Genomic DNA, 27,881 nt, shown 5'->3' with positions numbered 1-27,881 from the left:
TGTGTTCATTTCTTAGAGGAAAGATGTATAAATATTTTATAACCAGCTAAGAAGGAATTCTTTTCCCTCTTTGAAGTGTCAGGCCTCCATTCCTAACCAAAACGGGACATCAGGACAGATTGAATTGAAATTGTGTGGCAAGTCCTACACACAGAAATAAGTGAACTCTCTTTAGCCAAGCTGCTCATTTCAGTCTGAAAATTCTAAAAGTTACATATAGAACTTGAACAAAAAAAAACCAAAAGCATTTCAACTATAGGGGAGCATTTTTTATTATTTATTTTTTGAACCCACGTGAATTTCGTGGTTAAATAATTTCAGATTGCAAAGCCTGAGTTTACACATAGAAAGGATATACATGCACAAGAATTTAACCCTCAAAAGAATCCTGTGATACACTTATAAATTAAATTAGTGCAAAATTCACTGATGATGAGAAGATAAAGAATCTGTTTGGTAAGAAATACATATAGAATATAAAATGAACCAGTGACCTTTACCTGTAAGATGGTGTGCACGGCATGTGTAACAGGAAAAATGCCTTCAGTTGGTGACAAACAGTTTGAAAAATCAATATAATATCCAATTTTAAAAGAATCCAGAATTAAAGTAATCACTGCAAATAATGTAATCCCACCTACAAATGAAAAAGACATTAGAAAATGTCACCGTGCAGTTATAGGGTCTAGAGACAATATGTACAATATGATAAAATCTGTTGAGGGAAATATAATTAGAACAATATCTGTGTTCTTGTTTAAGGAAATACAAGTAGACCAATTTTCTTGAAGATAATTGACTCAATGTAGTAAATCGCTCTAATTTGTGAAAGCCTCTGCCCAATATATTACAACAGCACATCCCTGTACACGCCTTGCACAGTCAGTGTAGAGGAGCCAGTCCAGAAATGGCCAAGACCTGGAGACACTCAGCACCTAACAGATGGCTCCCAGCTCCTTGCATGTTAAAGCCTCTCAAGTAACGGTAGCACTGAAGCGGCCATACACTGCATGAATTAATGCTCTATACAGCCACACAGCAAACTATACAATTTCAGGGAGCAGAACGATCATGTTACAGTCTCTTGGCCCAAGAGCTTGACATTAGGAAGTAACACAATCACTTAGCATGCCTTCGCTGTGATTTGGGAGGCTATGCTTTAATTCAGAGACCAAAACTACAACAAGCTGTATGGTTTGTCCTCCTAGAAAGGAATCAAAGATTTCATTTCAGCATCTTGTTTTCACATACACACAAAAAAAACCCCTAATACGTTTATCTAAATATGTATTTCATATCCTAAAGAACTTTCAAAATACGTTTCCCCTTGTAAATTTTTTTTCAGGAATAGCCATGTTTGTTACAGACTTATTCTGAAATCTATATGGAAATATAATGTATATAATTAATTACTGGGTTTGTACCTGCATGACTAAGCACAACCGACAATGAGTTTACTGAACCAAACTCTAAAGTCTTCATTTACTTGGGTTTTTTTTATTCTCTATAGACCTTTATTCAAACAAATTTCCACTGGATTCAGTTTGTGTTTATTTGAACAAAGACTAGATAAAAATCTATCCACGGATCTTAACTGGACCTTAAGATGTAGGTCAGCATCAGCATCTTAATCTTTCTTTGCAATTCTTCACAGAAGAGATAACATCAGTAGTGTTGACTTTGATGAATGTTTATCATTTATAAGGGCCCACAACCTAACTTCCTTATAAGCACGTCCCACTTGCCTTGTGTTAATAAAATATAATGCTAATTTAATAATTTATTCAATTAATAATGTATTTTTTCTTAAAGTTAAAATGATAAAAATTATGTATAATGATAAAAATACAACATAGTTTTGTTTAGTATTTCATTGATCCTTTGAATTGAAACAAAAATAGATTTCAATGACAAGAGTATGAATTCCAGTAGGATTTTACATGTCTGTTTTACAATCTCTCTATAATAAAATCAATGTAAAATTACTGAGAGAGTGTAACTTCTAGCAAGAGACAGTTTGCCTCCTCCCAACTTTTTCCCTCACATTTTTAAACCTAAAATGTCACTCTGTACTTCATCCACACATAATCCTGTACATTTTTTTATTTATGCTTATTATGTTAGCTAATTTGTATTATTTCAAACATGTGAGAGGACTGGAGCCCACATTCAAATATATATGCCATTTTCATCACGTATAAAAGTAAATGGCATTACAAAATGTAAAATTCTAGGCTACTCTTGAGCTCGAGTGATGTTTCCTATCTCATTTAAAGAATCTGAATTATTCTAAAATCAATCAGAATTGTTAATTATTCTGAAATAACTTTATCTCAGATGATTTGACCTGGCCTGAGCAAGGTGTTGGACTAGAGGACCTCCATAGGTCCCTTCCTACATAAATTATTCTGTGATTTATTTACAAAGCATGCAGGAAACTCAGCCTGTATCACTCTGTCTGAAAGATGTCAAAGATGACTTAGCTATGTATCGTGTTTCAGTAAGAAGGACAATGCTGTCTTCTGAAGAAAAAGATCACAAAAATCTTCCTCGATTCCTCAATATTGTAACTAATAAGGTAACTTTCCAATTAATTCAAGGAGAACTATCAAGCCTTGAGGAATTGCTTTAGTGAAGTAGTAATGTCAGAGCAAAATGAGTGGAAATCTATTTTATACTGTAAACGCTCTGCATTCTTGCTTCCATTACCACCAGAGTGGCTCAGCAGAATAAGATCACAAAGGACATGTGAACTAGAAGAAATGGGAAGAGGAGGGGAGGGACTGGGAGGGGAAGCGAGGGGAGGCGAGGCAAGGCAAGGGGCTCAGGTTTACATTCACTAAAATAAAAAGCAAATGGATCATAGAATCATAGAACAGTTAAGATTGGGAGAGACCTTAAAGATCATGTAGTTCCAACCCACCTGCCATGGGCAGGGACAACCCACTGGATCAGGCTGCCCAAGGCCCCATCCAGCCTGGCCTTGAACACCTCCAGGGATGGGGAGGCCACAACTTCCCTGGGCAACCTGTGCCAGTGCCTCACCACTCTCATGGTGAAGAAATTCCTCCTAATGTCTAGTATAAATCTGCCCCTCTCCAGTTTATACCCCTTGCCCCTCATCCTATCACCACACGCATTTATGAATAGTCCTTCTCCAGCTTTCTTGTAGCCCTTTCAGATACTGGAAGGTTGCTATAAGATCTCCTCAGAGCCTTCTCTTCTCCAGGCTGAACAACCCCAATTCTCTGAGCCTGTTCTCATATGGAAGGTGCTTCAGGCCTCCAATCATCTCTGTAACCCTCCTCTGGACCCGTTCCAACAGCTCCATATCCCTCTTAGGTTGAGGATTCCAGAACTGGACACAACACTCCAGATGAAGTCTCACAAGAGAGAAAAAGAGGGACAGAATCACCTCTCTCGACCTGCTGGCCATGCTTCTTTTGATGCAGCCCACGATATGGTTGGCCTTCTGGGCTGTGAGCGCACATTGCAGGCTCATGTCGAGCTTCTCATCAACCAGCACCCCCAAGTCCTTCTCCACAGGGCTGCTCTCAATCACAACAGCCCCCATCATGCACTGAAAATGGGGATTGCCCCGACCCAGGTGCAGGACCTTACACTTGGCCTTGTCGAACCTCATGAGGTTCTCACAGGCCCACTTCTCCAGTCTGTCCAGGTCCCTCTGGATGACATCCTGTCCTTCTGGTGTGGCAGCTACACCACTCAGCTTGGTGTCATCTGCAAACTTGCTGAGGGTGTGCTCAATCTCTCTGTCAATATCATTGATAAAGATATTAAACAGCACTGGTCCTAGTATGGACCTCTGAGGGACAACCACTTGTACGGATCTCCACCTGGACTTTGAGCCATTGACCACTACTCTTTGAATATGACCATCCAACCAGTATCTTATCCACCTTACCGTCCACCCATCAAATCCATATCTCTCCAGTCTAGAGAGAAGGATGTTGTGGGGGACCTTGTCAAAAGCTTTACAGAAGTCAAGATCTTCGATATTGATCTGTTCCCTGCACCATACATGCATCTTGAACTTACAGGGATGACTTGTACTGTAGTTCTACTCTATCTTGCCTGAATTTCACAAGATCACTATTTCCGTTGTATAGTTTTACAGTTTTACCCCAATGTCCAGCAGACCACTGGGGGGAGGGGCACAAGAAAAACCCCAACCAACACAAAAAAATCCCCACAAAATTTCTTTCACATTGAGCATTTTGGTTTATGCATGTCTTAGTATCTCTCTTCACATTTCCTTCATCCCAGATTTGGTGGGTTTCAGTCTGTTCCAGCTGAAATCAATAGATTTGCCATCGTCCTTCAAGGATTAGATTTTATACGGCTCATTTCTTTTAATGTTCAATTATTTCACTCATTCAAATGATAAGCTAGATGTTTCTGGCAATCACTCAGGCGACTACACTGTAAGCATATGCAAAGTGTCCAACATGCCTATTTAAGGGGCTGCATAACAGAATGATTGTACTAAATTGCTAGACAAAAATCAAAGCACAACTATAATGTTCACTCATATGGTTTCCATTTTAACATGATGGAAACTTCTGTATTGTATACTAATACTAAATACTAGATACATATCACTAATTAGAAATTACAAAGATCATTCTACTATTTTCTATTTCTATTTGAAAGTTAAAGAAATAGTAAATGATTGCTGTTGAGCATTAAACTATTTTTAAAAATCAGGATTTTTTCAAATGGCCATTGACACCTCCATATCTTAGGATATCAAGAATAGGATTTTCACTATTGCTGAGTGTTAGCTTAATTCTTTCTATTAACCATCAAGAAGAAAAATGTGAAAATGCCAGTCTACACTTAAAATATTATTTGGTTTTAAATGATAGATAATTTAATGCAAGCAGGAAAAATACACAAGTTGAAGTCTGCCAAGAGCTTTGTAAGCTGATTAGCTGCCTGTCCTTTAGAAGGAAGCTCTGCTGCTGTAGAATGTAATAAAATAAAGCCATTTGTGAAGGAAATTAATTTTCTTTTGAGTTCTCTGCCTCATTTGGCTGAACTTCTAAGTAATGGTCAGAGACCTTTTCCTAACAGGAGAGTGTAGTCAGGGCCATTATGTTTGGAGCAACTCAAGGAAAGGACTTCCTAAGCTCTCCTGAGATTATTTAGGTCAGGGTAACTATTCTTTATTAAACACAAAGCTCTTCCTGAAACTCTTCCCACCTTCACACTCTAAGAGCAGTTCTTGGTCTACCACACAAATGGGAAGACAACTGTGCTCTAGGGTTTACTCAGTTGCAAAAATGGCCAAGGAAACCTTTCTGTGAGCAGTTCTTGTAAATCATTTGTCCTTCTAGTGTTGTCAGCCTTGTGTAAGGACTCAGTTATGAGCGGTTTTTGTTAAAACATTCTTTTACAAGATTTTGTCATAGCAAAATGGTCTAAGTAGCCAGCTATGACTGTTTTTACTAAAATGATATTCACAGTTTGAAGGCAGTTGTGAGAATACACTAATTTTATACTGGTTGGTACATGGACTTTTTCTCTAACAGTGGGAACTCAGAGATATTCTTTAAAAGCAGCTGATAGATGAAGTGAAAAATTTTGGTGAGCTTTCTGTGGAAAGACGATGAAAATTTACCTCCTTCCCTCCTCCTCTTTGGACTTTTAGTCTTTCAGATAAAAGATTTCTATGACAAAACCACTGATGCAGAGGAGGGCAAGGGAGATCTTGGCAGAGGAACTGCCACCTGAGTTTTTCCTCTCAATTAAGTTTTCTTTTCCCAACAAAGGATAAAGGACTTGTACAGGCTTGTTGTAACAATAAGAAACTCCTAAGAATCAGAGATTGTGGGACGTTCCCTAAGGGTGAATTTGTTGAATTGCAGCCTAGACATCCAAGAGAAGTCATGGAAGCCGTACCACCTGAGAAGCTAGTACAAAGAGCCATCCTGTGCTGGTAAAAGAAATGGATAAGGTAACCTAGTAGTTCATTCTAGTATCTTATTTCTAAGTTTCTGTGACTCCTTACATCCTGTAGGACAAATGAAATGCTCTGAACACTGTGCCAAATGCAAAAGGCCAGGGGGTCCTGCTGTACTTACCCATGTTAAGCAGTATTTATTCCATACTTCAGAAGGGAAAGCTAACTTCTAGTAACAGAAGCATAGGTTGGTCCAAAAGAGGATCAAATTAAGCCTTGCATTAGTGAATTGCTGGAGGTTGTAAACCACGTAAATGAAAAATGCATGAGAGCTGAATATTGTTTTGGAAAACACTGAATGCACCAACAGTTGGTAGACGAACCCTGTAAATTTCAGGAAAGAGTCTACAGACTATGAATGTAAATGTTAGACATTAAATAAAAGATTTTCCTGGAGCAATTCATACAGCATAACTCAAAAAAAAATAAGATAGTCAAGCACTGAGACTGAGAACAAACTAAACTTCCACAATACACCCTTACTTTTCAAAATAATCAGGTTTTATCTGTTCTTTGGATTTTCATTTAGATATTTCATTAGCTGCTGCTGCTGTTTCATTAACTGTTGTGTCATTGCTAGTGCGACAGAAATAGTTTATGGAAAAGCTGTCTTATAACACGCCACTTTACATACTTCACTTTCTAACCTGTCATTTACAGTGCCAAAACTGGAAAAGAGGTTGGTAAAAACTGGACTTGTCTGTTGCCCTACATAGTGGTGATGTGAGTTGTTCCTTTTTCTTGGGACCCAGAAACACAGCATTCCTGCCACTACAACTCTGTGATGTGCTTCTCAACTACCTTCCCTCAATATTTTATATCCTTACTCTAGTATGCACCCGATTCCGCAGATGAGGGTCATCACATCCTACCACTACCCCTGCAAACCTGTATACTTTTCCCGCAAGCTAGCTTTAGAGTTCTTGCTTAAAAGTTTTACGTACTAATCTACCAACTGATCTGGCCAGTGATTTTTGTTCTCCTCTAACTCCAAATTTCTAAGTCATCTGTACATGTAAAAATGGGAATCTCTGGTATAAATTGGCAGAGAAAGCACTTGAGAATCTTTCTGACTGGTACTAGCCAACATTAAGTTGCATTACGTTGTATGGAAAAGGTGATAATCCATCTAAAAGAGTTGCATGACACCAACAAAATCGCCTCTTCTGTCAGTTACATTTTCAAGTGTCGCCAAACCAGCCTGGTAAGGGAAAAAAGGCACAGGACCTCTCATCACTGTGAATGGGAGGTTGGAAAGCGAGGCTGTTTAGCAAACAGCTTTCCCATACAATCTCCTAGTATGTTCAGCTTATGCATATATTTACTTTAGAGAGCACTGCAGGTGCGTGAGTTGATGAATACTAGGATGGCTCCTGGTAGGGATGGAGCGTGTAATACAAGGGTAGCAGAGACTGGTGACGGCACAGATGTTTTGTGCTCAATGTCACCCTGTGCCACCGGACAGTACTTACACTTCAGCCAGCGGGCTCCGGCGTGTGTGTCCTTGTCCCGGATCAGCCTCCTCTGCGTGCAGCTCCTACAGAGGTACCAGAGCATCCACAGCAGCTGGATGAGCATCAGCGTGATGAGATAGGAGAGCAGGTGGCTCTTGCTGATGCCCACGGCATGCACAGCCCAGGCAAAGGTGAGCAGCAGTCCGGCCAAGAAGAGGTTGATGCCGTACTGGCTGCTCAGGATCTCGGCGTTTTTCTGCGGGTAGCTGCCGCCCAAGGAGGGGGAAACGCCGGCTTTCTCCATCGCCCTCGCCGAGCGCTGCAAGGATGCAGCCCTGATCCCCCGGGGAGCCCCGAGGCTGCCGGCTGGCCCGGCCCCACCGGCGGGGGCGGAGCGGGGAGGGGGGGCAGCGGGGAGAAGGGTGGGGGAGACCCGAGGGGAAGGGGGAGCCAGTGGGGGGAAGGATGGGGGAGCACCGAGGGGAGAGACAGTGGGGGAAGGATGGGGGAGCACCGAGGGGAGAGACAGTGGGGAGAAGGATGGGGGAACCCCGGGGGGGGGGGGGGGGGGGGGGGGGCAGCGGGAAGAAGGCTGAGGGTGCCCCAAGGGGAGAGGCAACAGAGAGAAAGATGGGGGAGCCCCGAGGGGAGGCTGGCAGTGGGGTGAAGGCTGGAGGTCCACTGAGGAGAGGGAAGTGTGGCAGAGAGGTGAAAGCTGGGCTGCGGGTGTCCCGAGGGGAGGGCAGAGGCAGCGGGGTGAAGGATGGGGGAGACCTGAGGACAGGTTGGCAGTGGGGTGAAGGGTGGAGGAGCCCCGAGGGGAGGGGAGGCTGGCAGCAGGGAGAAGGCTGGGATGGGGGTCCCTGGGCTGCTCGAGGGGAGGGGAGGCTGGCAGTGGGGCACAGACTGCTGAGTTTTTGTGGGGCAGAGGGTCATGCCGTAGAGTCAGGCAACAGCTAGGGTCGAGTTTAGGGGTAAGGGAGACATGATACAGCCCAAGATCAGGAGGTGGTCGTGTGCCTTTGGAGAGGTGAGCCCTGCACCACTGATTGTGGTGGGGACATAGAGCCCACATCTGTGATGGCAGAGATGTATGCGACGTTACACAGAGAGACTGGAAAGATAGCAATGGTGAACAAAATAGCCCCGAGTGTTGATGGCTGGCTGGAAAGCCAAGAACCATGCAGGAAGTGTTGAGAGAAAACAAAGATGGGCTGATGGAGCCTGCCCTGCAGCCCAGGGAGTGAACAGCGGTGGTGGCAATGGGATGATCTACAACAGTCTCATGCTCTGGGCCCCACATCACAAATTCTTTTTGGCAGCTGGCACTTCCACTGATAATAAATAACCCCTCTTTTCACGCATTTTCTAGACCTTTAAAAAGCACCAATTAATATTTTTCTTTTTGCAAGTTCCATTCTGACCAGAGACTATTATAGCCATTACTGTGTTGCAGCAACTACTGGGCTCAAAGTAACAAAGCCTTCCGCAGGATTTAGCCCACCTGCCTGTATGACAGGTGCCCACCAAAGCTACTCTGTCACTCCCTTCCTCAGCTGGACAGAGGAGAGAAAACATAACAAAAGGGCTTGTGGGACAAGATAAGGACAGAGAGAGTTCATTCACTGATTGCCATCACAGGCAAAACAGACGTAACTTAGGGAAATTAGTTTAGTTTATTACCAATCAAATCAGAGTTGGGTAATGAGAAATAAAGCCAAATTTTAAAAACACCCTCCCCTGACCTGTCCTCTCTTCCTGGGCACAACTTTGTTCCTGATTGCACAGCACACAGGATTGGGGGCTTACAGTCATTTCATCACACATTGTCTCTGCTGCTCCTTCCTCCTCAGGGGGAGGACTCCTCACACTCTTCCCCTGCTACAGCGTCCCTGCCATGGACTGCAGTATTTCAGGAGCAGACTGAATTATCCTAATTGAACACTCATAACTTTCCGACTTTGCTGGACTTCTGAGTAGTGAGTATAACTACCTAGGATTTTCAGAAAAAGACATCAAGAGTAGTCAGAAGGCAAATAGCTCTCCAAAGGCATACAGAATGGTATTACACCTTCAATAAACCCAGCTGAGAGATCATGAAAGACAAACATACTTCAAGTGAGGTATAGTATTTAAAATCTATATGAACATCTATTTTCTAGGCAAAATGATGGGCTGACAGTCCCTAAGACTGTAAACAATTAGTACTGAACAATAATTGATCACGTTTATACAAAGTTTATTAAGATATCCAGAAGAATAAATCTGAAAAAAACACGTAGCAAATAGTAATAACTTTAATTCAAGAGTACAAGGCAACTTAAAACACCTAGAGCGTTTGTACAGTTGACAAATAAAAATACAGCAATAATTACTGTCCCTGAGCAATGATGTATTTTAAATTCATAATAAACAAAGTTACTCAAATGTACCTATGTATGCAGGCATAAAAATGTTAAAATTTGTTAAAAGATAAAGACCTGAAGATAAGCAACTTGCCCTTTGAACATGTGAAGTACAATTGGTTCTGGAAAACTTAAATATTACATTTAAACAAATCAAGCTGTTAACTCACTCTACAAGGTACTTAACAGTAGTGCTAAATGTATTTTATTTTGGTTTGACTGATCCTTTGTATTGCAAACTGACAGCAACTTTTTTCCTTAATCAAACAGTAGCAGCTTAAGACAATGTTCTTTTTCATTACTAAAGGATTCATGTATTTTCTGTTCAGCAATGTTGCGAATTTGAAGGTCAGAATGAAGAACACAGTCTCCTTTAACAGTCCACACCTTAGCAAGTCACAAGGAGTTAATTTTAACAAGTTTCAGTACCCAGCCTCCACATTCTCCTATCTTCCAAAAGGTGCAGGTGTGAAAGTATTTAACACAAAGATCTAAATAAAATGGTCTAACAACTAGATGATGCTCAGGCTTACAGACATTTAAGTAGCTTAGCCAAGGTGAAGAGACAGACAATGTTATTTTCCCAATCCTGTATGACTGACAGCGTTTAAGTTAATATCGTCCTTTTGATTGCTGAGGAAGAAAAATGGCAACTTCACTAACAGGCACTGCTAAGAATGAAAAATTATATACAGAAGAAAAATATACTGAATACTGAAAAATAGTGCATAAATAAAAAATTTATTTTGTGCTTTTAATTTCTTGTGTAGTGTCAATATTGTTCATTATATTGCTGGTTATTCACAGCTTGATCATCCACCTTTGGCTATGGACAAACTGCATCAGCACAAGTAGAACCTATTTATTTTACTGATGGCACTTGCCAAATTAACAATGATGTAAACATGAACCAGTTTTCTAGGCCCTTACCCTGATCTGTACCATTTTTCAAACACTAGCATATCTGAAGTCAAGAGATTAGGTAACAAAATGTGTGTTATCATGTAGAAAATGTAACATTAGATATGTAATAGATCTGAAATGTCTCCAGTGTCATCTATAAGTAAATTTACAAATACAAACACAGATTACAGATAATGATATTTTAGCTGTCAATTCAAATGATAGTATTAAAACCACACACACTTCAATTATCAATCAATTACTTTCAAAACCAAACAACCTGCTTTGAGTAGGAAGTCAGATTAGGTGACCTCTGGAGTCCGGAAATAGGATTTAGGACTATATAACCAACTTATTAAGAAAGAATCACAGAATCATTTAGGTTGGAAAAGATCATTAAGATTATTGAGTCCAAACGTAAACCCATCACTGCCAAGTCCACTAATAAACCAAGTCCCGAAATGCCACATCTACACACCTTTTAAATACCTCCACAGATGGGGACTCGACCACTTCCCTGGGCAGCCTGTTTCAATACTTCACAACCATTTTAGTGAAGCAATATTTCCTAATATCCAGTTTAAACCTCCGCTGGCACAACTTGAGGCCGTTTCCTCTCATGCCACCATTTGTTACTTGGGAAAAGAGACCAACATCCATCTCACCACAACCTCCTCTCAAGTACTTGTAGAGAGTGATAAGGTCTCCCCTCAGCCTCTTTTTTTCCAGACTAAACAGCCCTAGTTCCCTCAGTCACTCCTCATAAGACTTGTGCTCCAGAACTTTCATAAAGAGCTTTGCTGCTCTTCTCTGGACACACTCCTACACCACAATGTCTTTCTTGTAATGAGGGGCCCAAAACCGAACACAGTATTTGAAGTGCCAGTAGTGAGTCCAGGGGCACAATCGCTTCCCTACTCCTGCTGGCCACACTGTTTCTCAAACACATCAGGATGCTGTTGGCCTTCTTGGCCACCTGGGCACAACGCTGGCACATGTTCAGCCGGCTGTCAATCAACACCCTCAGGTCCCTTTCTGCTGGACAGGTTTCCAGGCACTCTTCTCCAAACCTGTCACATTGCATGGGGCTGTTGTGGCCCGAGCACAGGACCCAGCACTTGACCTTGTTGAACCCATCTGCTTAATATTGAAATAAGAACAAAAGATATACAAAGCAGTGATAAGAGTTTTATGTTACCAAGAGAGGTAAAACCTGTCTATCTTTCAATGATTCACTGATCAGCTGCTTTTTCCCAGCTACTGGTTGACCTATGATAGCTTATGTCCATTTGATTTATAAATCAGGTAGTCTAAGAATTACAGTATCAGTTAGAGCAAACAAGCAGTATTGGAAATAATAAATGTACTGGAATGTTACAGAAGTGACATCCACTTTGCAATATAACAGTTACTCGGGTCCTTCACATAAGCTGAAAAAAAGAAAAAAAATAAATCCAACTTTAACAAAATCTGTATGGTTTTGTATACTGTGCAAGTTGTATCTTGTGCTAATTCAATACCGACTAGTTAATGATTTTGCATCACAAAATAATAACGTGACCTTAATTATTAGGCTAATAATTATCTGGCTCAATACAGAATTCATACATTCTGTGTAACAGAATCACTTGACTGGTCATGTAGAAAACCAGTATGAGTCAGCTGTTCAGGATATCTGTAATTCACTGCACTTCTTACTTTCTGAGTACAAACTGAATGGTTGGTTTAGTCTGTTAATACCATTGGCTCTAAAAGATCAAAATGTGTCCTTTCCCCACACTCTTGCAATTCTCAGACAGAACATAGCTAATTACAGGATGAACAAACATGATTTAAAGAAATCTGCAATAACCAGTGTGACTGAAGCTCTTATAATACAGTAAAGATGTTCTGAAGAAAGTATTGTATTTTTCAGAAGTCTATAGGTGCTGTCAGAGTATGACCTAATTCATTTACCTCCTTTAAAAAAGACAGGTTTCTCTATATCTAGAATATAGGGGGAAAAAATACAACACCAGTTTCAGTTCATTTATGCAAACAAAAGCTGTGTTTCACTGTCCCAGCCATTAAATTTTTTACTCACTACAAGAACCTACACTCAAAATCCACACTATTTCTTCCTTCTTGACGGACTCACAAAAATGCTGGGGGACTTCCTCACCGGAAAGAATTTATGATGGCAAACAAAACCAAACAGGCTTCCCTATATTCCCTTTAGACATACAGCACACAAGACCTCCTGAAGAAGTCACTTCACTGGATGATGCAGACACCTGTGATGCAGGGGACTTTGTTTACTCTATTTACTGAGTGGTCTTTGATGTCTTCCTTAAGATTTTTCAGTTTCATAGGTTTCATCTGAATAGTATATGCTAACAAAAGATGCAAGAACCTCTTTTCAAGGTGGCAGTTATTGAGAATGAATTTTCTGGCAGTTTTCCAGATAGCAAGTTGACCTGGATTGTTCATGACAGAAAATGAAAGCAGCATACTTAAAAAGCAAAGGTAAGAAAAATAATTTGAATTAAAAAAAAAATAGAGCTATGACAGCTGCATATGAATGTTAATAACTTCTCCACTTTACTATCCGGTCAAGCAACTTCACCAAGAAGTTTTCACAGTCTGGGTAAAAGCTGCAGGTATTTGGCCTGTACACCCCCCACCATCTATGGCTGCTCTCTAATGGCTTATTTTCACTGTCTAGAGCAGAATCTTAGAGAAAAAGGCTATTCTTCCCCTTAGGATACTTGAATGTTCCCCGGCTACTCTATATGCCACAAACTGTCAATATTCTAAAAGTTTACACCAAACAGAGAGAAGGAATCATTAAATAGTCTTACAATACTTTAATGCCTAACAAAGCAGTTCATGCAACAAGATAAATATCTTCATGTGTTTAAACAATTCAATTATTTACCTGGAGGACTTATCCCAGGAGTGACACAAGCATCACAACACCCATAAACTGAATGAAGAGCAACAAAGGTGTCATGAAAGACCAGACAGGCCAAAAGGCAACATTGAAACTGGGAATAAAAGCAAGAGGTTTTTAGCAAGTTCAATTGTCATACTACAGAAACATCAGCCACACAAAGAAAACATGACACAAGAGGAAACAAGATTTAAATTACTCATGCTGGAAGAATACTCATCTCTTTACAACTTCAGAGAAAATAAAACACAAAGGCCTAAATTATTAAATTGGTAGTTTAGTTCACTGTTTATTTACTGACAACTCATCCTAGAACTTCAGCGGCTGCTGCAGATTTTACATTGAGCAAGTACACTCCGTCTGATGAAGGATAAATATATCTTTTACTTTCAGAATCTCTGTATATGAAGCACCTGAAAATCAATTACTCGACTTTTCCACAGGCACACATGGCAACTGAGAAAAGCCTTAATTTGTACTTCCAGCCAAGGAGATTTGAGTTAAGTGAGGAGAAAGAGGAAAAACCAAAGCAGCTTTTACTAAAAGTACGCTCTCTGACAAGATATAAACCCTTAGAGCTCATATAACAATAATTACAAGTATGGATTCCAGGATATGTTTGCTATTTATAGATTGTTTCATAATGAAGAACTCTGTATTAGAAACTGATTAGGCATTATTTTTTCTCAGCTACAGAATACACCTTTGTCTTAATTTGTAAATCTCACAAACAGTTGTCAGATGTTAGAAATTCAGACTAAAAATCTAAGGACTTCAGTATTCCCATAAATTTTCATGACAGAGAAGATCTGGTATATCTGCAAGTGCACTTAATATACTGTTTCAACAGTTGCAACTATTGCTTTGTGGGTGAATGTTGAAAGTGGAAGAAATTATGCTCACTAAAACTAGTATTGTCATTAATACACTTAGTAGAATTAGAGAAATTGTACTTTTTATAACATGAGTCTATTAACAGACTTACACAGGTTTAGTAGGAGTTTGTATGTGGTGTTCAAACTTACCAAATTGCTGCTGCAATAAAGGTAGCTACTGTGATAGGTATCAGTGCTGGATACTGTGCATCATAGTCCTGAATTCCACAATACCACTCAAGATACAGTATGCAGTAAAAGGCAACAGATGAACATGCAATCAATAAACAACTGCCAGAGGCAAACCACCAGCTGTGGAAAGAAAGCATGTTAAGCACAGTCATATTGCAGTTCACACAGTAATTTTCATTTCTAGTCTAGAGACACAACAGGTAATGGCTGTTAATTCTACAGATCAGCCTAAAGATCCTGTCCTGTTTATCTGAAATTACTTTTATAAAACACTTTTGCCCTTCTAAAGCTAATATACATAACTAATGGAGTTTAATTTTGTAATGCATCATTACTATCACTTATTTTTCCCTCAAATATTTTCAAAATGCAATGCAACAGACCTTGTCAGTGATCTGCTATCATACAAAAAATACACCAAAAATACTTTGTCAGTAATGAAATAAAATAGGCTTCATTACAACTGTGCTACTTGCTGTAAATTAAGACTACTGAATTTTGTGTAATGGAAATGCTGCAAAAAGCTTTAATAAGGTTTCAAGTTTACAAACACTCAAATTTAACAGATGGGAAGCACAAAGATTTTTCTTTACAGCAGCTGAAGAAAACCACAGAGAAATCCAGGATTTCAAACTCAGAATCAAGAAAATACAGAGTATCTGTTTATTAAGGAGGATGCACTTTTGAGGCTCTTTAAGGACATACTTCAAGAGTAAGATGGGAAAGACAACTCGGGAGGAAGGTGCACTTCAATAAATCTTATACTTATCTGAATGTTTATTTAGCAATTAAAAATTCTAAAAGTGAATTCTTATAACTATCGTAATAAGATGGTAAATTAGAAAAGGTAATCAAGGATCTTCTTACTTAGGTGACATTTGCTGTGATATAGTAAAATATGTGCTATTTTGTTACCTCAGTAGTACCCACCAAGAAATCTACATTATGAGGAGTTGCCATAGCCAACATAAACAAGCAATGCAGGAAGACAGGGTCCTGCAGGGAGCAGATGGAGCTACCAAAAGCCTTGATCACATCCGTCCTGGGTCAATGGACAACAAGATGGGGACCAAGGAGGTAAAGCCCCTTCCACTGTAGGGGAGGATCAGGTTCATGACCACCTGAGGAACCTAAACATATATAAGTCTACGGGACCTGACAAAATGCATCCCAGAGTCCTGAGGGAATTGGCTGATGTGGTTGCCAAGCCACTCTCCATGATATTTGAAAACTCATGGCAGTCAGGAGAAGTCCCTGGTGACTCGAAGAAGGGCAACATTGTCCCCATCTTTAAAAAGTGTACAAAAGACGACCCTGGGAACTACTGACCTTTCATCCTCACCTCTGTGCCTGGGAATATCATGGAACAGCTCCTCCTAGAAGCTATGTTAAAGCACACAGAGGACAGCGGGGTGATTAGCGTCAGCCAGCATGGCTTCACCAGGAGCAAGTCCTGTCTGACTAACCTAGTGGCTTTCTTTAATGGGGTAAGTACATTAGTGGACACGGTAAAATCAACGTATGTGATCTATCTGGACTTCTCTAAAGCCTTTGACACGGTCACCCACAACATCCTTCTTTCTAAATTGGAGATATGTGGATTTGATGTGTGGGCTGTTTGGTGGATAAGAAACTGTTTGGATGGTTGCATCCAGAGAGTAGTGGTCAATGGCTTAATGTCCAGATGGAGATCTGTGACAAGTGGTGTCCCTCGGGGTCCCTACTGGGACCAGTGTTGTTTATTATCTTCACCAATGACATACACAGTGAGATCGAGTGCACCCTCAGCAAGTTTGCAGATGACACCAAGCTGAGTGGTGTAGTTGCCACACCAGAAGGATGGGATGTCATCCAGAGGGACCTGGACAAGCTGTAGAAGTGGGCCTGTGAGAACCTTATAAGGTTCAACAAGGCCAAGTGCAAGGTCCTACATCTGGGTCTGGGCAATCTGCAGTTTCAATATAGGATGAAGGATGATGCTATCTCAAATATTTAACATCCATAGAAAATCATTTAATAGAAAAGAAATAGAATAGAAATAAAAAATATTTAATATAAATTATTTCACTGTTTTACTTAAAGAAGTCTACAGAACTTATACAGAAATGAACTTCATTTTGAGGCTTAAAGATTAATTTCAGCTTTTTTTGATTAAAATAAAAGCAAACTCCAAACGCTTTCAGTCAAACAGGCAGCGATTTCTTGTACTCAAGTGTAAACTTGAAGGCACGGCATTAAAACATTCAGCTATTAGAACTAATTTTGCATGTACACAGATGGCTCAGTAGAACCTAAAGAAAAAAATATAGAAGAATAATAAGCATTGTATTTACTTAAAAATAGTTTCATAATAATGACTTAGGTGGTCATCTGATCCACCTTCTTTGCTCAAGCAGAGTCATCAGATGGCTTTTGAGTGTCTCCAAGGATGGAGACTCCACAACCTCGTTCAGCAACCTGTGCCAGTGGCTCAGTCACCCTCACAGTAAAAAATTTTTTCCTGATGTTCAGAGGGAATCTCCTGTGTTTCATTTTGGGCTCACTGCCTTAGTTCCAGTCACTGGGCACCACTGAATAAAGCATGGCTCTATTCTCAATGCATCCTCCCTTCATGTCTATAGACATTGATAAAATCCCCCTCAGCCTTCTCTTCTCCAGGCTGAACATTCACAGCTCTCTCCTTTCCTATTGCAGATCTTGTTTATCCAAGTTTTAAAGCACAGTGTTCAGACGTAACAAACTGAATATGACTGTAAGATGAAAACACAACTTTCTTTGTAAGAAAAAGTACCTTACCTATCTGCTTGAAAAGTTTCTTTCACAGTTCTAAAAAAATCAAAGTAGTATGTCACAGCAAACGATGCCAAAATCCAGAATGCAGAATGAATATTCAGTCGGGTAATAGTCGTTCTTTTCTTCTCCACAGCTGCAGACTCTTCTGTAAATAAGAACATAATTATAGCGCTAAAGCCAGTCATTAAATGGAGTATGATTATAGTTACGTAAAACATGATGCTTTATCCTTTTAATTCATTTATCTTTGGAGGTTATTATACTCAGTATTGTACTCTCTGTATTACAAAGGAAGTATTCTGAAAAAGCTCTGCATATTTCCTGAAATAAAACAGATGAAGGAAGGTACCCTTTCATAAAACAATAAAGCAGTAACGATCAGCATATACTGTGTTTGTGTACCTTTTAAGGAAACTAACAGCTGACTAGATTATGAAACGGTTACTTAACTAATTAAAATCCTTGTATTTTATTAAAAATCTCCTGATGTTGCTAAAGCATTTTTATGAATCTGGCATACAGAAAGTCAGGTTGGTATTGTCAATTACTAATTTATTTGTATGTTTTTCTGTTAATTGTAATATTTGCAAACTAATTTCAGCTGCAAATAATTCAACTGCAGTTACTGCACAAGAGGTTTGCAAACACAGTTTCAGAAGCCAGTTTGATTCACACTGTGACCTTCAGCACATGAATGAAAACTACCATTACATAGAAAAATATCTTTTTCCCCTTGTAAATGTATGTCATTTTAGAGAAAGACTAAATAGAGTGCAGACTTGAACGCCTATTTTTGTGCACAACAGTAACCACCTAACACACTCAACACTGCCAAAAAAAGGTGTGAAAGGTGCCTCAGATGTTTCATACTTTGAACTTTATCACTAGAAGCTACTGGTGGCCTAAATGCCTCCAACTATGGCTACTCCACAGGCATCACAGAACGTGCCAACAGCTCGGCTGGCGTTAAGACACATGTTGGGGTTTTATTTCCCAGAGTCTTCCTCATAAAACAGGCTGAGAGAGTTGAGGTTGTTCAGCCTGGAAAAGAGAAGGCTCTGAGGAGACCTTATAGCGACCTTCCAGTACCTGAAGCGGCTACAAGAAAGCTGGAGGGGAACTTTTTGCAAAGCCATGTAGTCATAGGACTAGCGACAATGGCTACAAATTGGAGAGCGGAAGGCTTAGACTAGACATAAGGAGGAAATTCTTCACAATGAGGGTGGCGAGGCACTGGCACAGGTTGTCCAGGGAGGTTGTGGCTGCCCCATCCCTGGAGGTGTTCAAGGCCAGGTTGGATGGGGCCTTGGGCAGCCTGATCCACTGGGATGTCCCTGCCCATAGCAGGGGGGATGGAACTGGATGATCTTTAAGGTCCCTTCCAACCCAAACTATTCTATGATTCAATAAAACGATAAAGCAATAACAATCAGCACATACTGTGCCTGTGCACCTTTCTAGGAAATTAACAGCTGACTAGATTATGAAAGGGTTACCTAACAAATTAAAACCCTTACGGTTTATTAAAAATCTCCTGGTGCTGTCAAAGCATTTTTATGAACCTAGCAGGCTAAAGCCTGGCTCAGGAGCAATTTATCCCTTCATCCCCATCACGAAATCCACGGTTGCAAGACAAGACTTTCGCACAACTCGTGTCTCCCTTTCTGCCTCCGACTCACTGTGGACCACCAGACACCCGAGGGCAGACGCAGCTCAAGCCACAGCCCCTCTGCGGGCCAAGGGCCCTGCGGAGCCCCCTCGCTCCTGTCAGGAGCGGGAAACACCCCATCCCGTCCCCATCCCGTTCCCATCCCTATCCTTATTCTGTCCCCACCCCGTTCCCGTCCCCATCTCGTCCCGTGTAGTCCTGTCCCATTTCATCCCATTCCGTTTTATCCCACCCCATCCCCATCCCTATCCTGTCCCCGCCCCCATCCCAATCCCCTCCCCGCCTCCATCCCTATCTCATCTCCATCCCTATCCCTTCCCCATCCCCGTCCCCGTCCCTATCCCCATCCCTATCTCGTCCCCGTCCCCATCCCTATCCCGTCCCATTCCCCATCCCTATCTCATCCCTATCCCCATCGCCATCCTCATCGCGTTCCTGCGCCGCTCCCGTCCCCGTCCCCGTCCCCATCCCGTCCCGTCCTGTCTCGTCTCGTCTCGTCTCGTCCCGTCCCGTCCCCATCCCCATCCCCATCCCCTCCCCGTCACCCCGCGCACCGCCCGTGGCGCTGCCCCTGAGAGGCGGCTGCGGCGGCCCCGTGTCGCGCGGCTCCGGCCCCCGCGGCACCGCGCGCCTGAGCCTGGGCAGCGGTGCGTCCCCGTGCTCCATCTTGGGCCGCTCCGGCAGTGACGCCGCGGGGGCGGGGCGGGGGCTGACCCAGCCGGGTGTTGCCGATATACCGGCAAATACGCTCCCTGAGACTCCTTTTAGAGATTAGAAAGCGAGCAGTGTTTATCAGGCCTGGGCAGCACGAGGAAGCGATCCCCATGCATCGTGTGCAGCGAGAGCTGGCACAGAGCAGATTTCCCATTTACAGGCATATGGATGAACTTTCCCAGAAATCTTATGCAGATTCTATTACTAATTTTAATGTTATTATGAACGTCACAAAAGTCAAAACTCTTGTTGACTCAGAGCCGGGTCCAGCTCTGCCTGACCTTGCCTGTGAGACAGGGAAACACTGCGAACAGAGATGATTACAGACGACATGTGTTCAGCACAGATCACACTTCACATGATATATTCTCGTCTTCGAAGCACAAACAGTGTCTGAAATTCAAACACTGTAAAAAAGAAAACATGCTATCAGAGAAAGAAAACATGCTATCAGAGGGACATTGCTGCATCAAAAGAAGCGTGGCCAGCAGATCAAGAGAGGTGATTCTGCTCCTCTGTTCCTCTCTTGTGAGACCTCATCTGGAATATTGTGTCCAGTTCTGGAATCCCCAATATAGGACGGCTGTGGAGCTGTTGGAGCAGGTCCAGAGGAGGGCTACAAAGATGATGAGAGGGCTGGAGCTCCTTCCATACGAGGACAGGCTGAGAGAGTTGGGGTTGTTCAGCCTGGAGAAGAGAAGGCTCTGAGGAGATCTTTTGGCAGCCTTCCAGTACCTGAAGGGGCTACAGGAAAGCTGGGGAGGGTCTGTTTACAAAGGCTTGTGGTGATAGGACTAGGGGCAATGGGTACAAACTGGAGAGGGGCAGATTTAGACTAGACAAGAGGACTATTTCATGATGAGAGTGGTGAGGCACTGGCACAGGTTGCCCAGAGAAGTTGTGGCTGCCCCATCCCTGGAGGTGTTCAAGGCCAGGTTGGATGGGGCCTTGGGCAGCCTGATCTAGTGGGATGTCCGTGCCCATGGCAGGGGGCTTGGAACTGGATGATCTTTAAGGTCCCTTCCAACCCTAACTGTTCTATGATTCTATGATTCTGTCTAACTTTAAAATAACACAATTACTTAGATGAAAAATTACTTTAGCTTAAATAAAAAATATTCCACTTTTTGTAATGGTGACTACCTCTTACATCAGGTGGGGGGTGGAGTGAGGCAAGGCCCCCCGGTTGCAAAACCTCTATAGAATTATAGACACATAGAATTGCTGGGTTGGAAAAGACCTTTGAGATCATAGAGTCCAACCATACCTGTCCAGTACTAAATCATACCTCTCAGCATTTCATCTACTTGTCTTTTAAACACCTCCAGGGATGGTGACTCAACCACCTCCCTGGGCAGTTCCAGTGCCTGATAAACCTGTTCGTGAAGAAATTTTTCCTGATGTCCAATCTGAACCTCCCCTGGCGCAACTTGAGGCCATTCCCTCTTGTCCTATCACCTGTCACTTGGGAGAAGACACCAACACCCACCTCTACAATCTCCTTTCAGGCAATTGTAGATAGTGATAAGGTTCCCCCTCAGCCTCCTTTTCTACAGGCTAAACAACCCCTCAGCTGCTCCTCATAACACTTGTTCTCCAGCCCTTCTCTGGACAAACTCCAGGACCTCAATGTCTTGCTTGTAATGAGAGTCCCTAAACTGAACACAGTATTCAAGGTGCAGCCTCACCAATGCTGAAAAAAGGGTGCACAATCACTGCCCTGGTCGATATCACTTTACTGGCTGTGCCACTGCTACAGAAAGAGGTGGCCCTGTACTGGCTCAGTCATGTATTACAGATCAACAGTACCATAAATCGCACTAATCCCCACTGAAAACTGTGAATGATGGTGGTGTAAATGGTAAACAACCTGATGGAAACTGAAGTTCCAGAGTGAGGATTGCTTTGTGAAAATAATGAGGAAAAACAGGGAAAAACGGGGTGCTTATAAATACTTTGCTCATCACATTTTGAAAACCAGGTGCTTTCAAGGACAGATGTTGGGAAAAATAAATTTTTGTGATACAGAGCAGCAGCTCAGATAGAAAAAAGTCAAACCCAAAGCTCTCAGAAATTTTGAGAACTGTAGGCATACTGTAATACCATGACAGCAACCCACAAGTGAAAATAACAACTATGTTTGTGAGATGAACTAAAAAAAAGTTAAACTAATAAGATGGTAAAATAGACTGCCTGTGGTTTAGCTCCAGTAGAATTCTTTTCCACTGTGAACTCAATTCAACGCAAACTCACATTAGCATGTTTTTGCAGCAAAATTTTCTAGATTTGTGTTGCTTTATCGTTTATTTGCATGGGCAGACTCAAACCTCATAAATTGTACTGACAGATAAGATCAGTTCTGATTTGATTTTTCCTATTTCATAACAATGATGTTAGTATATGTATTATATCTGTCAGGATGTGTCTATTGAATAAATAACATTGCTCTGTAAATTGAAATTTCTTTCTAATAGTAAAGATTTAATAGGCTAATTAGATTATACATGTGGTACATAGAAATCTTGTGCTTTTTTAGACAAAATCATGTGTGGCATGAACTCCCTACTAAGGCAAAAACCCCACTGAGTACAGAATGGCACTCCCTGTCTGATCTGGCTCCTGTTATGGGTCATGTTTCTTTATAGTGTAATGAAATGAAGAAATATTCAAGAAAATCTCAGATTATTGTAAGGTAGATTGAAGAAGAAAAATTAATTTCAGTATGTGGGTTTTACTTACCAAAATAAAATTTCTAGGCCATTTCTAGATGTATATAAAGTTAAAAACCCAAATGTTTAATTACCAATTATACTTCTTATTTTAGAAGGCAAACTTTTTTTTTAATTTTGTGTGAAAACAGCGAGCATGAGAAATATGCCAAGTTTTCACTTAACGTTTGCATTCTTTGCATATTTTGCAGCATTTATTAACCTGAAAGTTTTGCAGATACTTCGTCTGTAGTTTCATGTTGAGAAAACAGGAAAAGCAAAAGAATGGAATGTAAACTGTGGATATATAATTATATATTTTATCAGTAAAACTTTTAAAATGTCAGTCCATCCAAAGGGCAGAAACTAATTGGTAGAAACTAATTAGGGTACAAGATGGACTCGCTCCGGCCTGCACTTTTTTTAAGCAGTTCTACACCTGTTGGGTAACTGATGACCTTATCAGCCCCTTGCATTGGGTGGGAAAAAAAAATGGAATAAGTAATAGAAAAATAATAGATCTTCTGCCTGTGTAACTTAATTCAGTGTTACAGTGGGTTTAACTCAGTAGACTTACATCAGTTTAACTAGTGTAATGATAAAAACACTAAGTTTTTAAAATGTATTTAGTCATCACAATGTTTTCTAACTATTGGTTTGAATTTTAGGTGCTGAAATAATGGAGAATTCGACTTAATCTGTGCATTCTACAATTGGAAAAATAGCACTGGCTCTTCATTTGTCATATAGCCTAGTATGTAGGTATATTGTTGTAGAATCTACCTGGAGATGTTATCTTTTTAGCAAGGGGTTGCTAACAGTAATTTATCAAGAAAAAAATTACTACATTTTTCCTAAATACCTCATCATCGGCTTTATAGATGAGTAAGTTTCTAGGGACAAGGGAAGTAAGAGTTCTGGTTAGTCTTTGTTACTTTACATTGAGTTTTGACTAAATGCAGCCTAAACGATACAAGAAAGGAACATATTTTTTTTTCCCCTGCAGAAAGCTGAACTTCCATTTACAGCTGAATTTTATGTGAGCCATGTCATAGTGAGTAGAAATTGGGTTTTTTTCCAGCATTAGAATGTCTCACATAAAGGCCAATCACATCATAGTCATTAGTGACTACAGTGATCATTTTTTATTCAGTTTTCTTGAATATTTTGAAGTTAACAGCTTGTGGGAACCTCAGCTCTGCTTTCTTGGTGACAAAATAGAGGTTTCTTTGTTTTATTTCCTTTGAGTGAAATGATTACCTTAGCCTTCACTTTCATGCTAGTGATTCAGAAGAAACAAAGGAAATCTTCATCTTTACAAAAGCTATTCATAGAAAATATCTTTAATTTAAACATGACAATTAAATCAATACATATGCCTGAAAAGGTTAAGATCAGTTAGTGTTGTTAGACTGAAGACTCCTGTTTACCTACAGAGTAAGTATTGTGCAAAGAGCTGAAATAAGAGCTTCCCTTCCCTGACTCACTACTGACCTTAACCTAGACCGCTCATGTTCACTGTTTGTAGAGCTGAGATGTTTTCTGTGATCTTTACACAGGGCTTCTCTGATTTAGAAATTACTGACCTGTTTAAAAGTAGATAGAGATCAGGAGTTGAACTGAGACTGTTACAAAATGAACAACATAATAAAGCTTCTAAACAGCCAGCCTGTTATGATAGTTCATTCTTGCGAGTGAAAGTTTAAGAATTCCTGCAGAAATGTTAGGAGGCATTTTAAAATGTGGTGCTTGATCTGATAAATTTACTTAACTGTCTGTGAAACAGATGAGTGAATTTGAAGATCCTGTGAAGGAAATGTACAAAGAGCAGAGTGTGCAGCAGGTTTTTTTGTTAAATGTATTTCTCATCTCTTGAATAATATGACTTCCCACATTTTCAGAAACTGACTTCAACCCCTTTGTGTCCTTTTACATAAAAAAAAAAAAGGTTTGTAAGTTATTGAAATGTTTTTAAGTATTCAGGTTTTGCAGTTATAAATGAAAGCTGAATTTTGCAAGCTAGCTGGATATTTTAAAATTCTTTTTCTTGTTTCTCTCAGAGTATTTTCCATTTACTGATCAGTTGTTTTTATGCTGATCTTCAGATAACTCTTAACAAGACACACAAGAAGTAACTTTTTATGTTCCTTGACTGGGAGTTAGGCTTCTCATTTAAATCCTCATTTTTAGAAGATCAAATTAGTTTTCTAGTATTCCAGTAAATATTCATAACTTTTTCTCCATTGCAGAAGCCAGCAGTTAAATTTACCCAAATGTTGTCTGTTCATGAAAGACCTGATTGGAATATTCTTAATTTCTTTACTAAGTAGGGCTGTCTCCTCTCTCTCTCTGCTCAGTTTTAGCTGAAGGAGGTTGGCTACACAGTATGCATATTCTTCGTTTTGAGAACGATTGAACAGTATAGTCAGTACTTTCTGTTCATCAATTAAGAAATAATGACGTGAGTAGTAACCTGCTTATTTTCCACCATCAGGTGTAAAAGGATCAGCTTGGTAGAGATTCTTAATCCTTTCTGAATGAATGTTGTTCTTGGAGTACAGCATTGCATATCTGGTCCTACACTAAGTGAAAAAAATAAATGCATTGTCTCAGTCATCCAGGTAAGAAAAAAGCCTTCAAATAGTACTACAGTTCTCTTGCTTTCATCTAGCATTCCTTTGATTATTTTAAATACAGTACAATGGAAAAATACCACCAAGGGACTTGAAAGCACTTGATATGAATAACTTAATGCAGATCTGAAAAACAACAGAAAGTTAAAACTCCATTGTATCACAATGTTGTACATACACAAACTATTGAACTCGAGTTCTCATGCAAGTATTATATTACAGTACACCCCTGAGTTGACCCTTTAGGAAGGAAACAATACGTATAATAGTGTGTTTGATACCAAGAAGGCACTCTATATGAACATACAAGCATTTTGACTTCGTGAAGAAGAAGAAAGCAGAAAAGATAAAGGCAGTTAAAAAGGTGAAGATGGCATCTAATAGAACAGAAAAGAACACACCACATAATGTCATCTGATTTATCTTGGTATGCTATTCTTCACCTCGAAAGCTGTCTACAAATTACAAAAAGTAGCTCGTCCAGAACAGTGCTTTAATCTGAAGTATCTCTTTGATGGAAAACCATTTCAACACCCGCAATTGTCTTGACTAAAAATATTAGGTAGCTTCAATGTTTAACGCTTGCCTTTTGCTGTAATCAGCTTTAAGAATATAAAATGCAAAGACTGTTCATTCCAGCTTGGATCTTCAAACATTTTTTAAAAAGCCCATTAAATTAATCTGGATAAACTGTTCTCCTAGAAGTTGCTAAATAAACCTTCTTACTCTCTCTCCTAATTAATTTCTTGAGTTTAGTTTCACTTAACTATGCGTACTTTCTAAGGGGGTACAATGGCTTTCAAAATGTTTTCCTAAGACTGCAGTTTAATGATACAAAGCACTTGGCAGCAATACTCCAGCTATAATTGTTCTTGACTACTCTATTCCCAGTAGTGATATATAATACCTCTCAGTTTGAGGATTTGATCTGGTTTTAAAAGCCTGCAAAAATGCAGAGGGTGGTGGAGAGGCAAAACCAAATGGCCAGATGTGAGAGGGTGGGAAAGGGAACACTTGGGAGTTACTGAAACTGATTTCCTCACTGAGGAAGAAGTCTGCGCAATCATGTATCTGTAACAATATGACAAGAATTTCATACTTGGGGCATTTAGGAACATCCTAAAGTTGTTTTGTTGTTTTTTTTAGAGTAATGAAGATCACAGATCCAATTCACACAGAAAAAAACCTATCAGTTTTGGGAATGGACATTCAAGTTCATAATTCATCAAACGTTTGATTTACAGGAGTATTGCTCTCTTTAGGCATGACACTTTATTTCTGTATGGATAGAGGTTAGCATTTTTTTTAGGCTGTGTATCATTTTTACTGTTTTGAAATAGTCTCATGTCCCCACTGCCTGTGATTTGACTGCTGTAATGAAGCAGGGACAAAGCTGCCTTGAGCAGGTAGACCTCAGTTTTACAAGATCTGAAAGCACAGATAATTTTCATAATGTGGTCAGCATAGGAACATCTCACTGATGTATATAGTGCGGAATTCAGGTCGTGCTGTTTGCTTGGATAGTTTTTCTGTGAAGTCCTGACAAAAATAAACATGAAACAAAACTTTTACACACTTCATTCAAGTATATAAGCAGGTTTCCTTTACCATCATCCTTCACAGTCCATTAACACCTATAGGACCAATTTTTCATATGTTTTGACCTGGTATTGGACAGCAGAGCTAGAGGGAATGCTATCAAAGTGCTACACTGTCAAGAGAGAGAAAGGAAGAGAGAAAGGTTTTTGCTGGTATGAAAACTAAACTCAGTGATATCTCAATTTAAAATTTTAGCTGTAGGATTGTTGCACAATTCGTGTTACTGTTTTAGCTAATCTGCTTAACATGAACAGGCTTTAAGAACATAGATGAAGTTCATATTTTTTCTTGTCATAGAAAACTTAACCAATGCTAACCCTGAAACCACTCAAGTTCTGAAAGTTTACCAAAAAAGCTAAACTTTCAAATGTAGTCATTTCAGGAACTGCAAAACTACTTCTTTAGGAAGTCAGTTATTTTGCTTCTCCTGTAACTCAGATATGGAGTTGAGTAGCAAGGGCAGTTTTGATACAGAAGATCTAATGGGGAGGACAAAATATGGTCACTGTTTGAAGACTGGACAACTCTAAGTCTTCTAGAATAAATTTTAAAAGGAAAGATAAATAAAAAATAAGATGAAGATATGTTTGAGAAAGGACTAAGCTCTGTGATCTGCAGCTCTGCCGAAAAAAAAAAGTCCAATCAAAGCAAAAAGCTTGAAGGTTTTTCAGACCTTACCTTGTAAGAGTGTAAAAGCATGAGGATACAGGCACAAAAGAAATTATATCTTAATAATGCAAAGAAAAGCCATTGGTTACAGGTGTGAAAGAAATTGTATCTTAACAAATGCAAAAAAAGTTACTACTAGAACTTCCTCTAGTAAAAGTGAATTTTAGAATTCAATATAAAATAACACTTCCTGTGAAAGTACTAATGGAAAACATGATACACTGCTTTTCTTTGCTTATAAAGCAGGACAGAAACTTAAGCGGACTTGTTCTTTTTTTTTTTTTTTTCTTAAAAGCTACAATGGGAGAAGAAAGAGATAAATGTTGACTATACTGACTGAGATATCTCG

General features: G+C 40.1%; 1 protein-coding gene across 3 annotated transcripts; it reads right to left on the bottom strand.

Annotated features, from left to right (window-relative positions):
* Positions 1-618: 618 nt before the first annotated feature.
* TMEM128 (transmembrane protein 128) lies at positions 619-19,893 on the bottom strand. Of its 3 annotated transcripts, none has more exons than XM_054065984.1 (5): positions 19,764-19,893; positions 17,544-17,685; positions 14,706-14,867; positions 13,666-13,774; positions 619-637 (listed from the first exon to the last, which is right to left on the bottom strand). In XM_054065984.1, the coding sequence occupies exons 1-4, from the start codon at positions 19,873-19,875 to the stop codon at positions 13,675-13,677; spliced, it is 516 nt and encodes a 171-aa protein (XP_053921959.1). In that variant the 5' UTR covers positions 19,876-19,893; the 3' UTR covers positions 619-637; positions 13,666-13,674. The 3 variants fall into 3 exon arrangements, with proteins under 3 accessions (XP_053921959.1, XP_053921957.1, XP_053921958.1); XM_054065982.1 differs by lacking the exon at positions 619-637 and adding an exon at positions 10,161-12,178; XM_054065983.1 differs by lacking the exon at positions 619-637 and adding an exon at positions 10,161-10,478.
* Between the last annotated feature and the right edge of the window lie 7,988 nt (positions 19,894-27,881).

This window comes from Cuculus canorus, chromosome 4, assembly GCF_017976375.1.
Source record: "Cuculus canorus isolate bCucCan1 chromosome 4, bCucCan1.pri, whole genome shotgun sequence".
NCBI classification, from domain to species: domain Eukaryota; kingdom Metazoa; phylum Chordata; class Aves; order Cuculiformes; family Cuculidae; genus Cuculus; species Cuculus canorus.
This window is presented reverse-complemented; position numbering and strand designations above follow the sequence as displayed.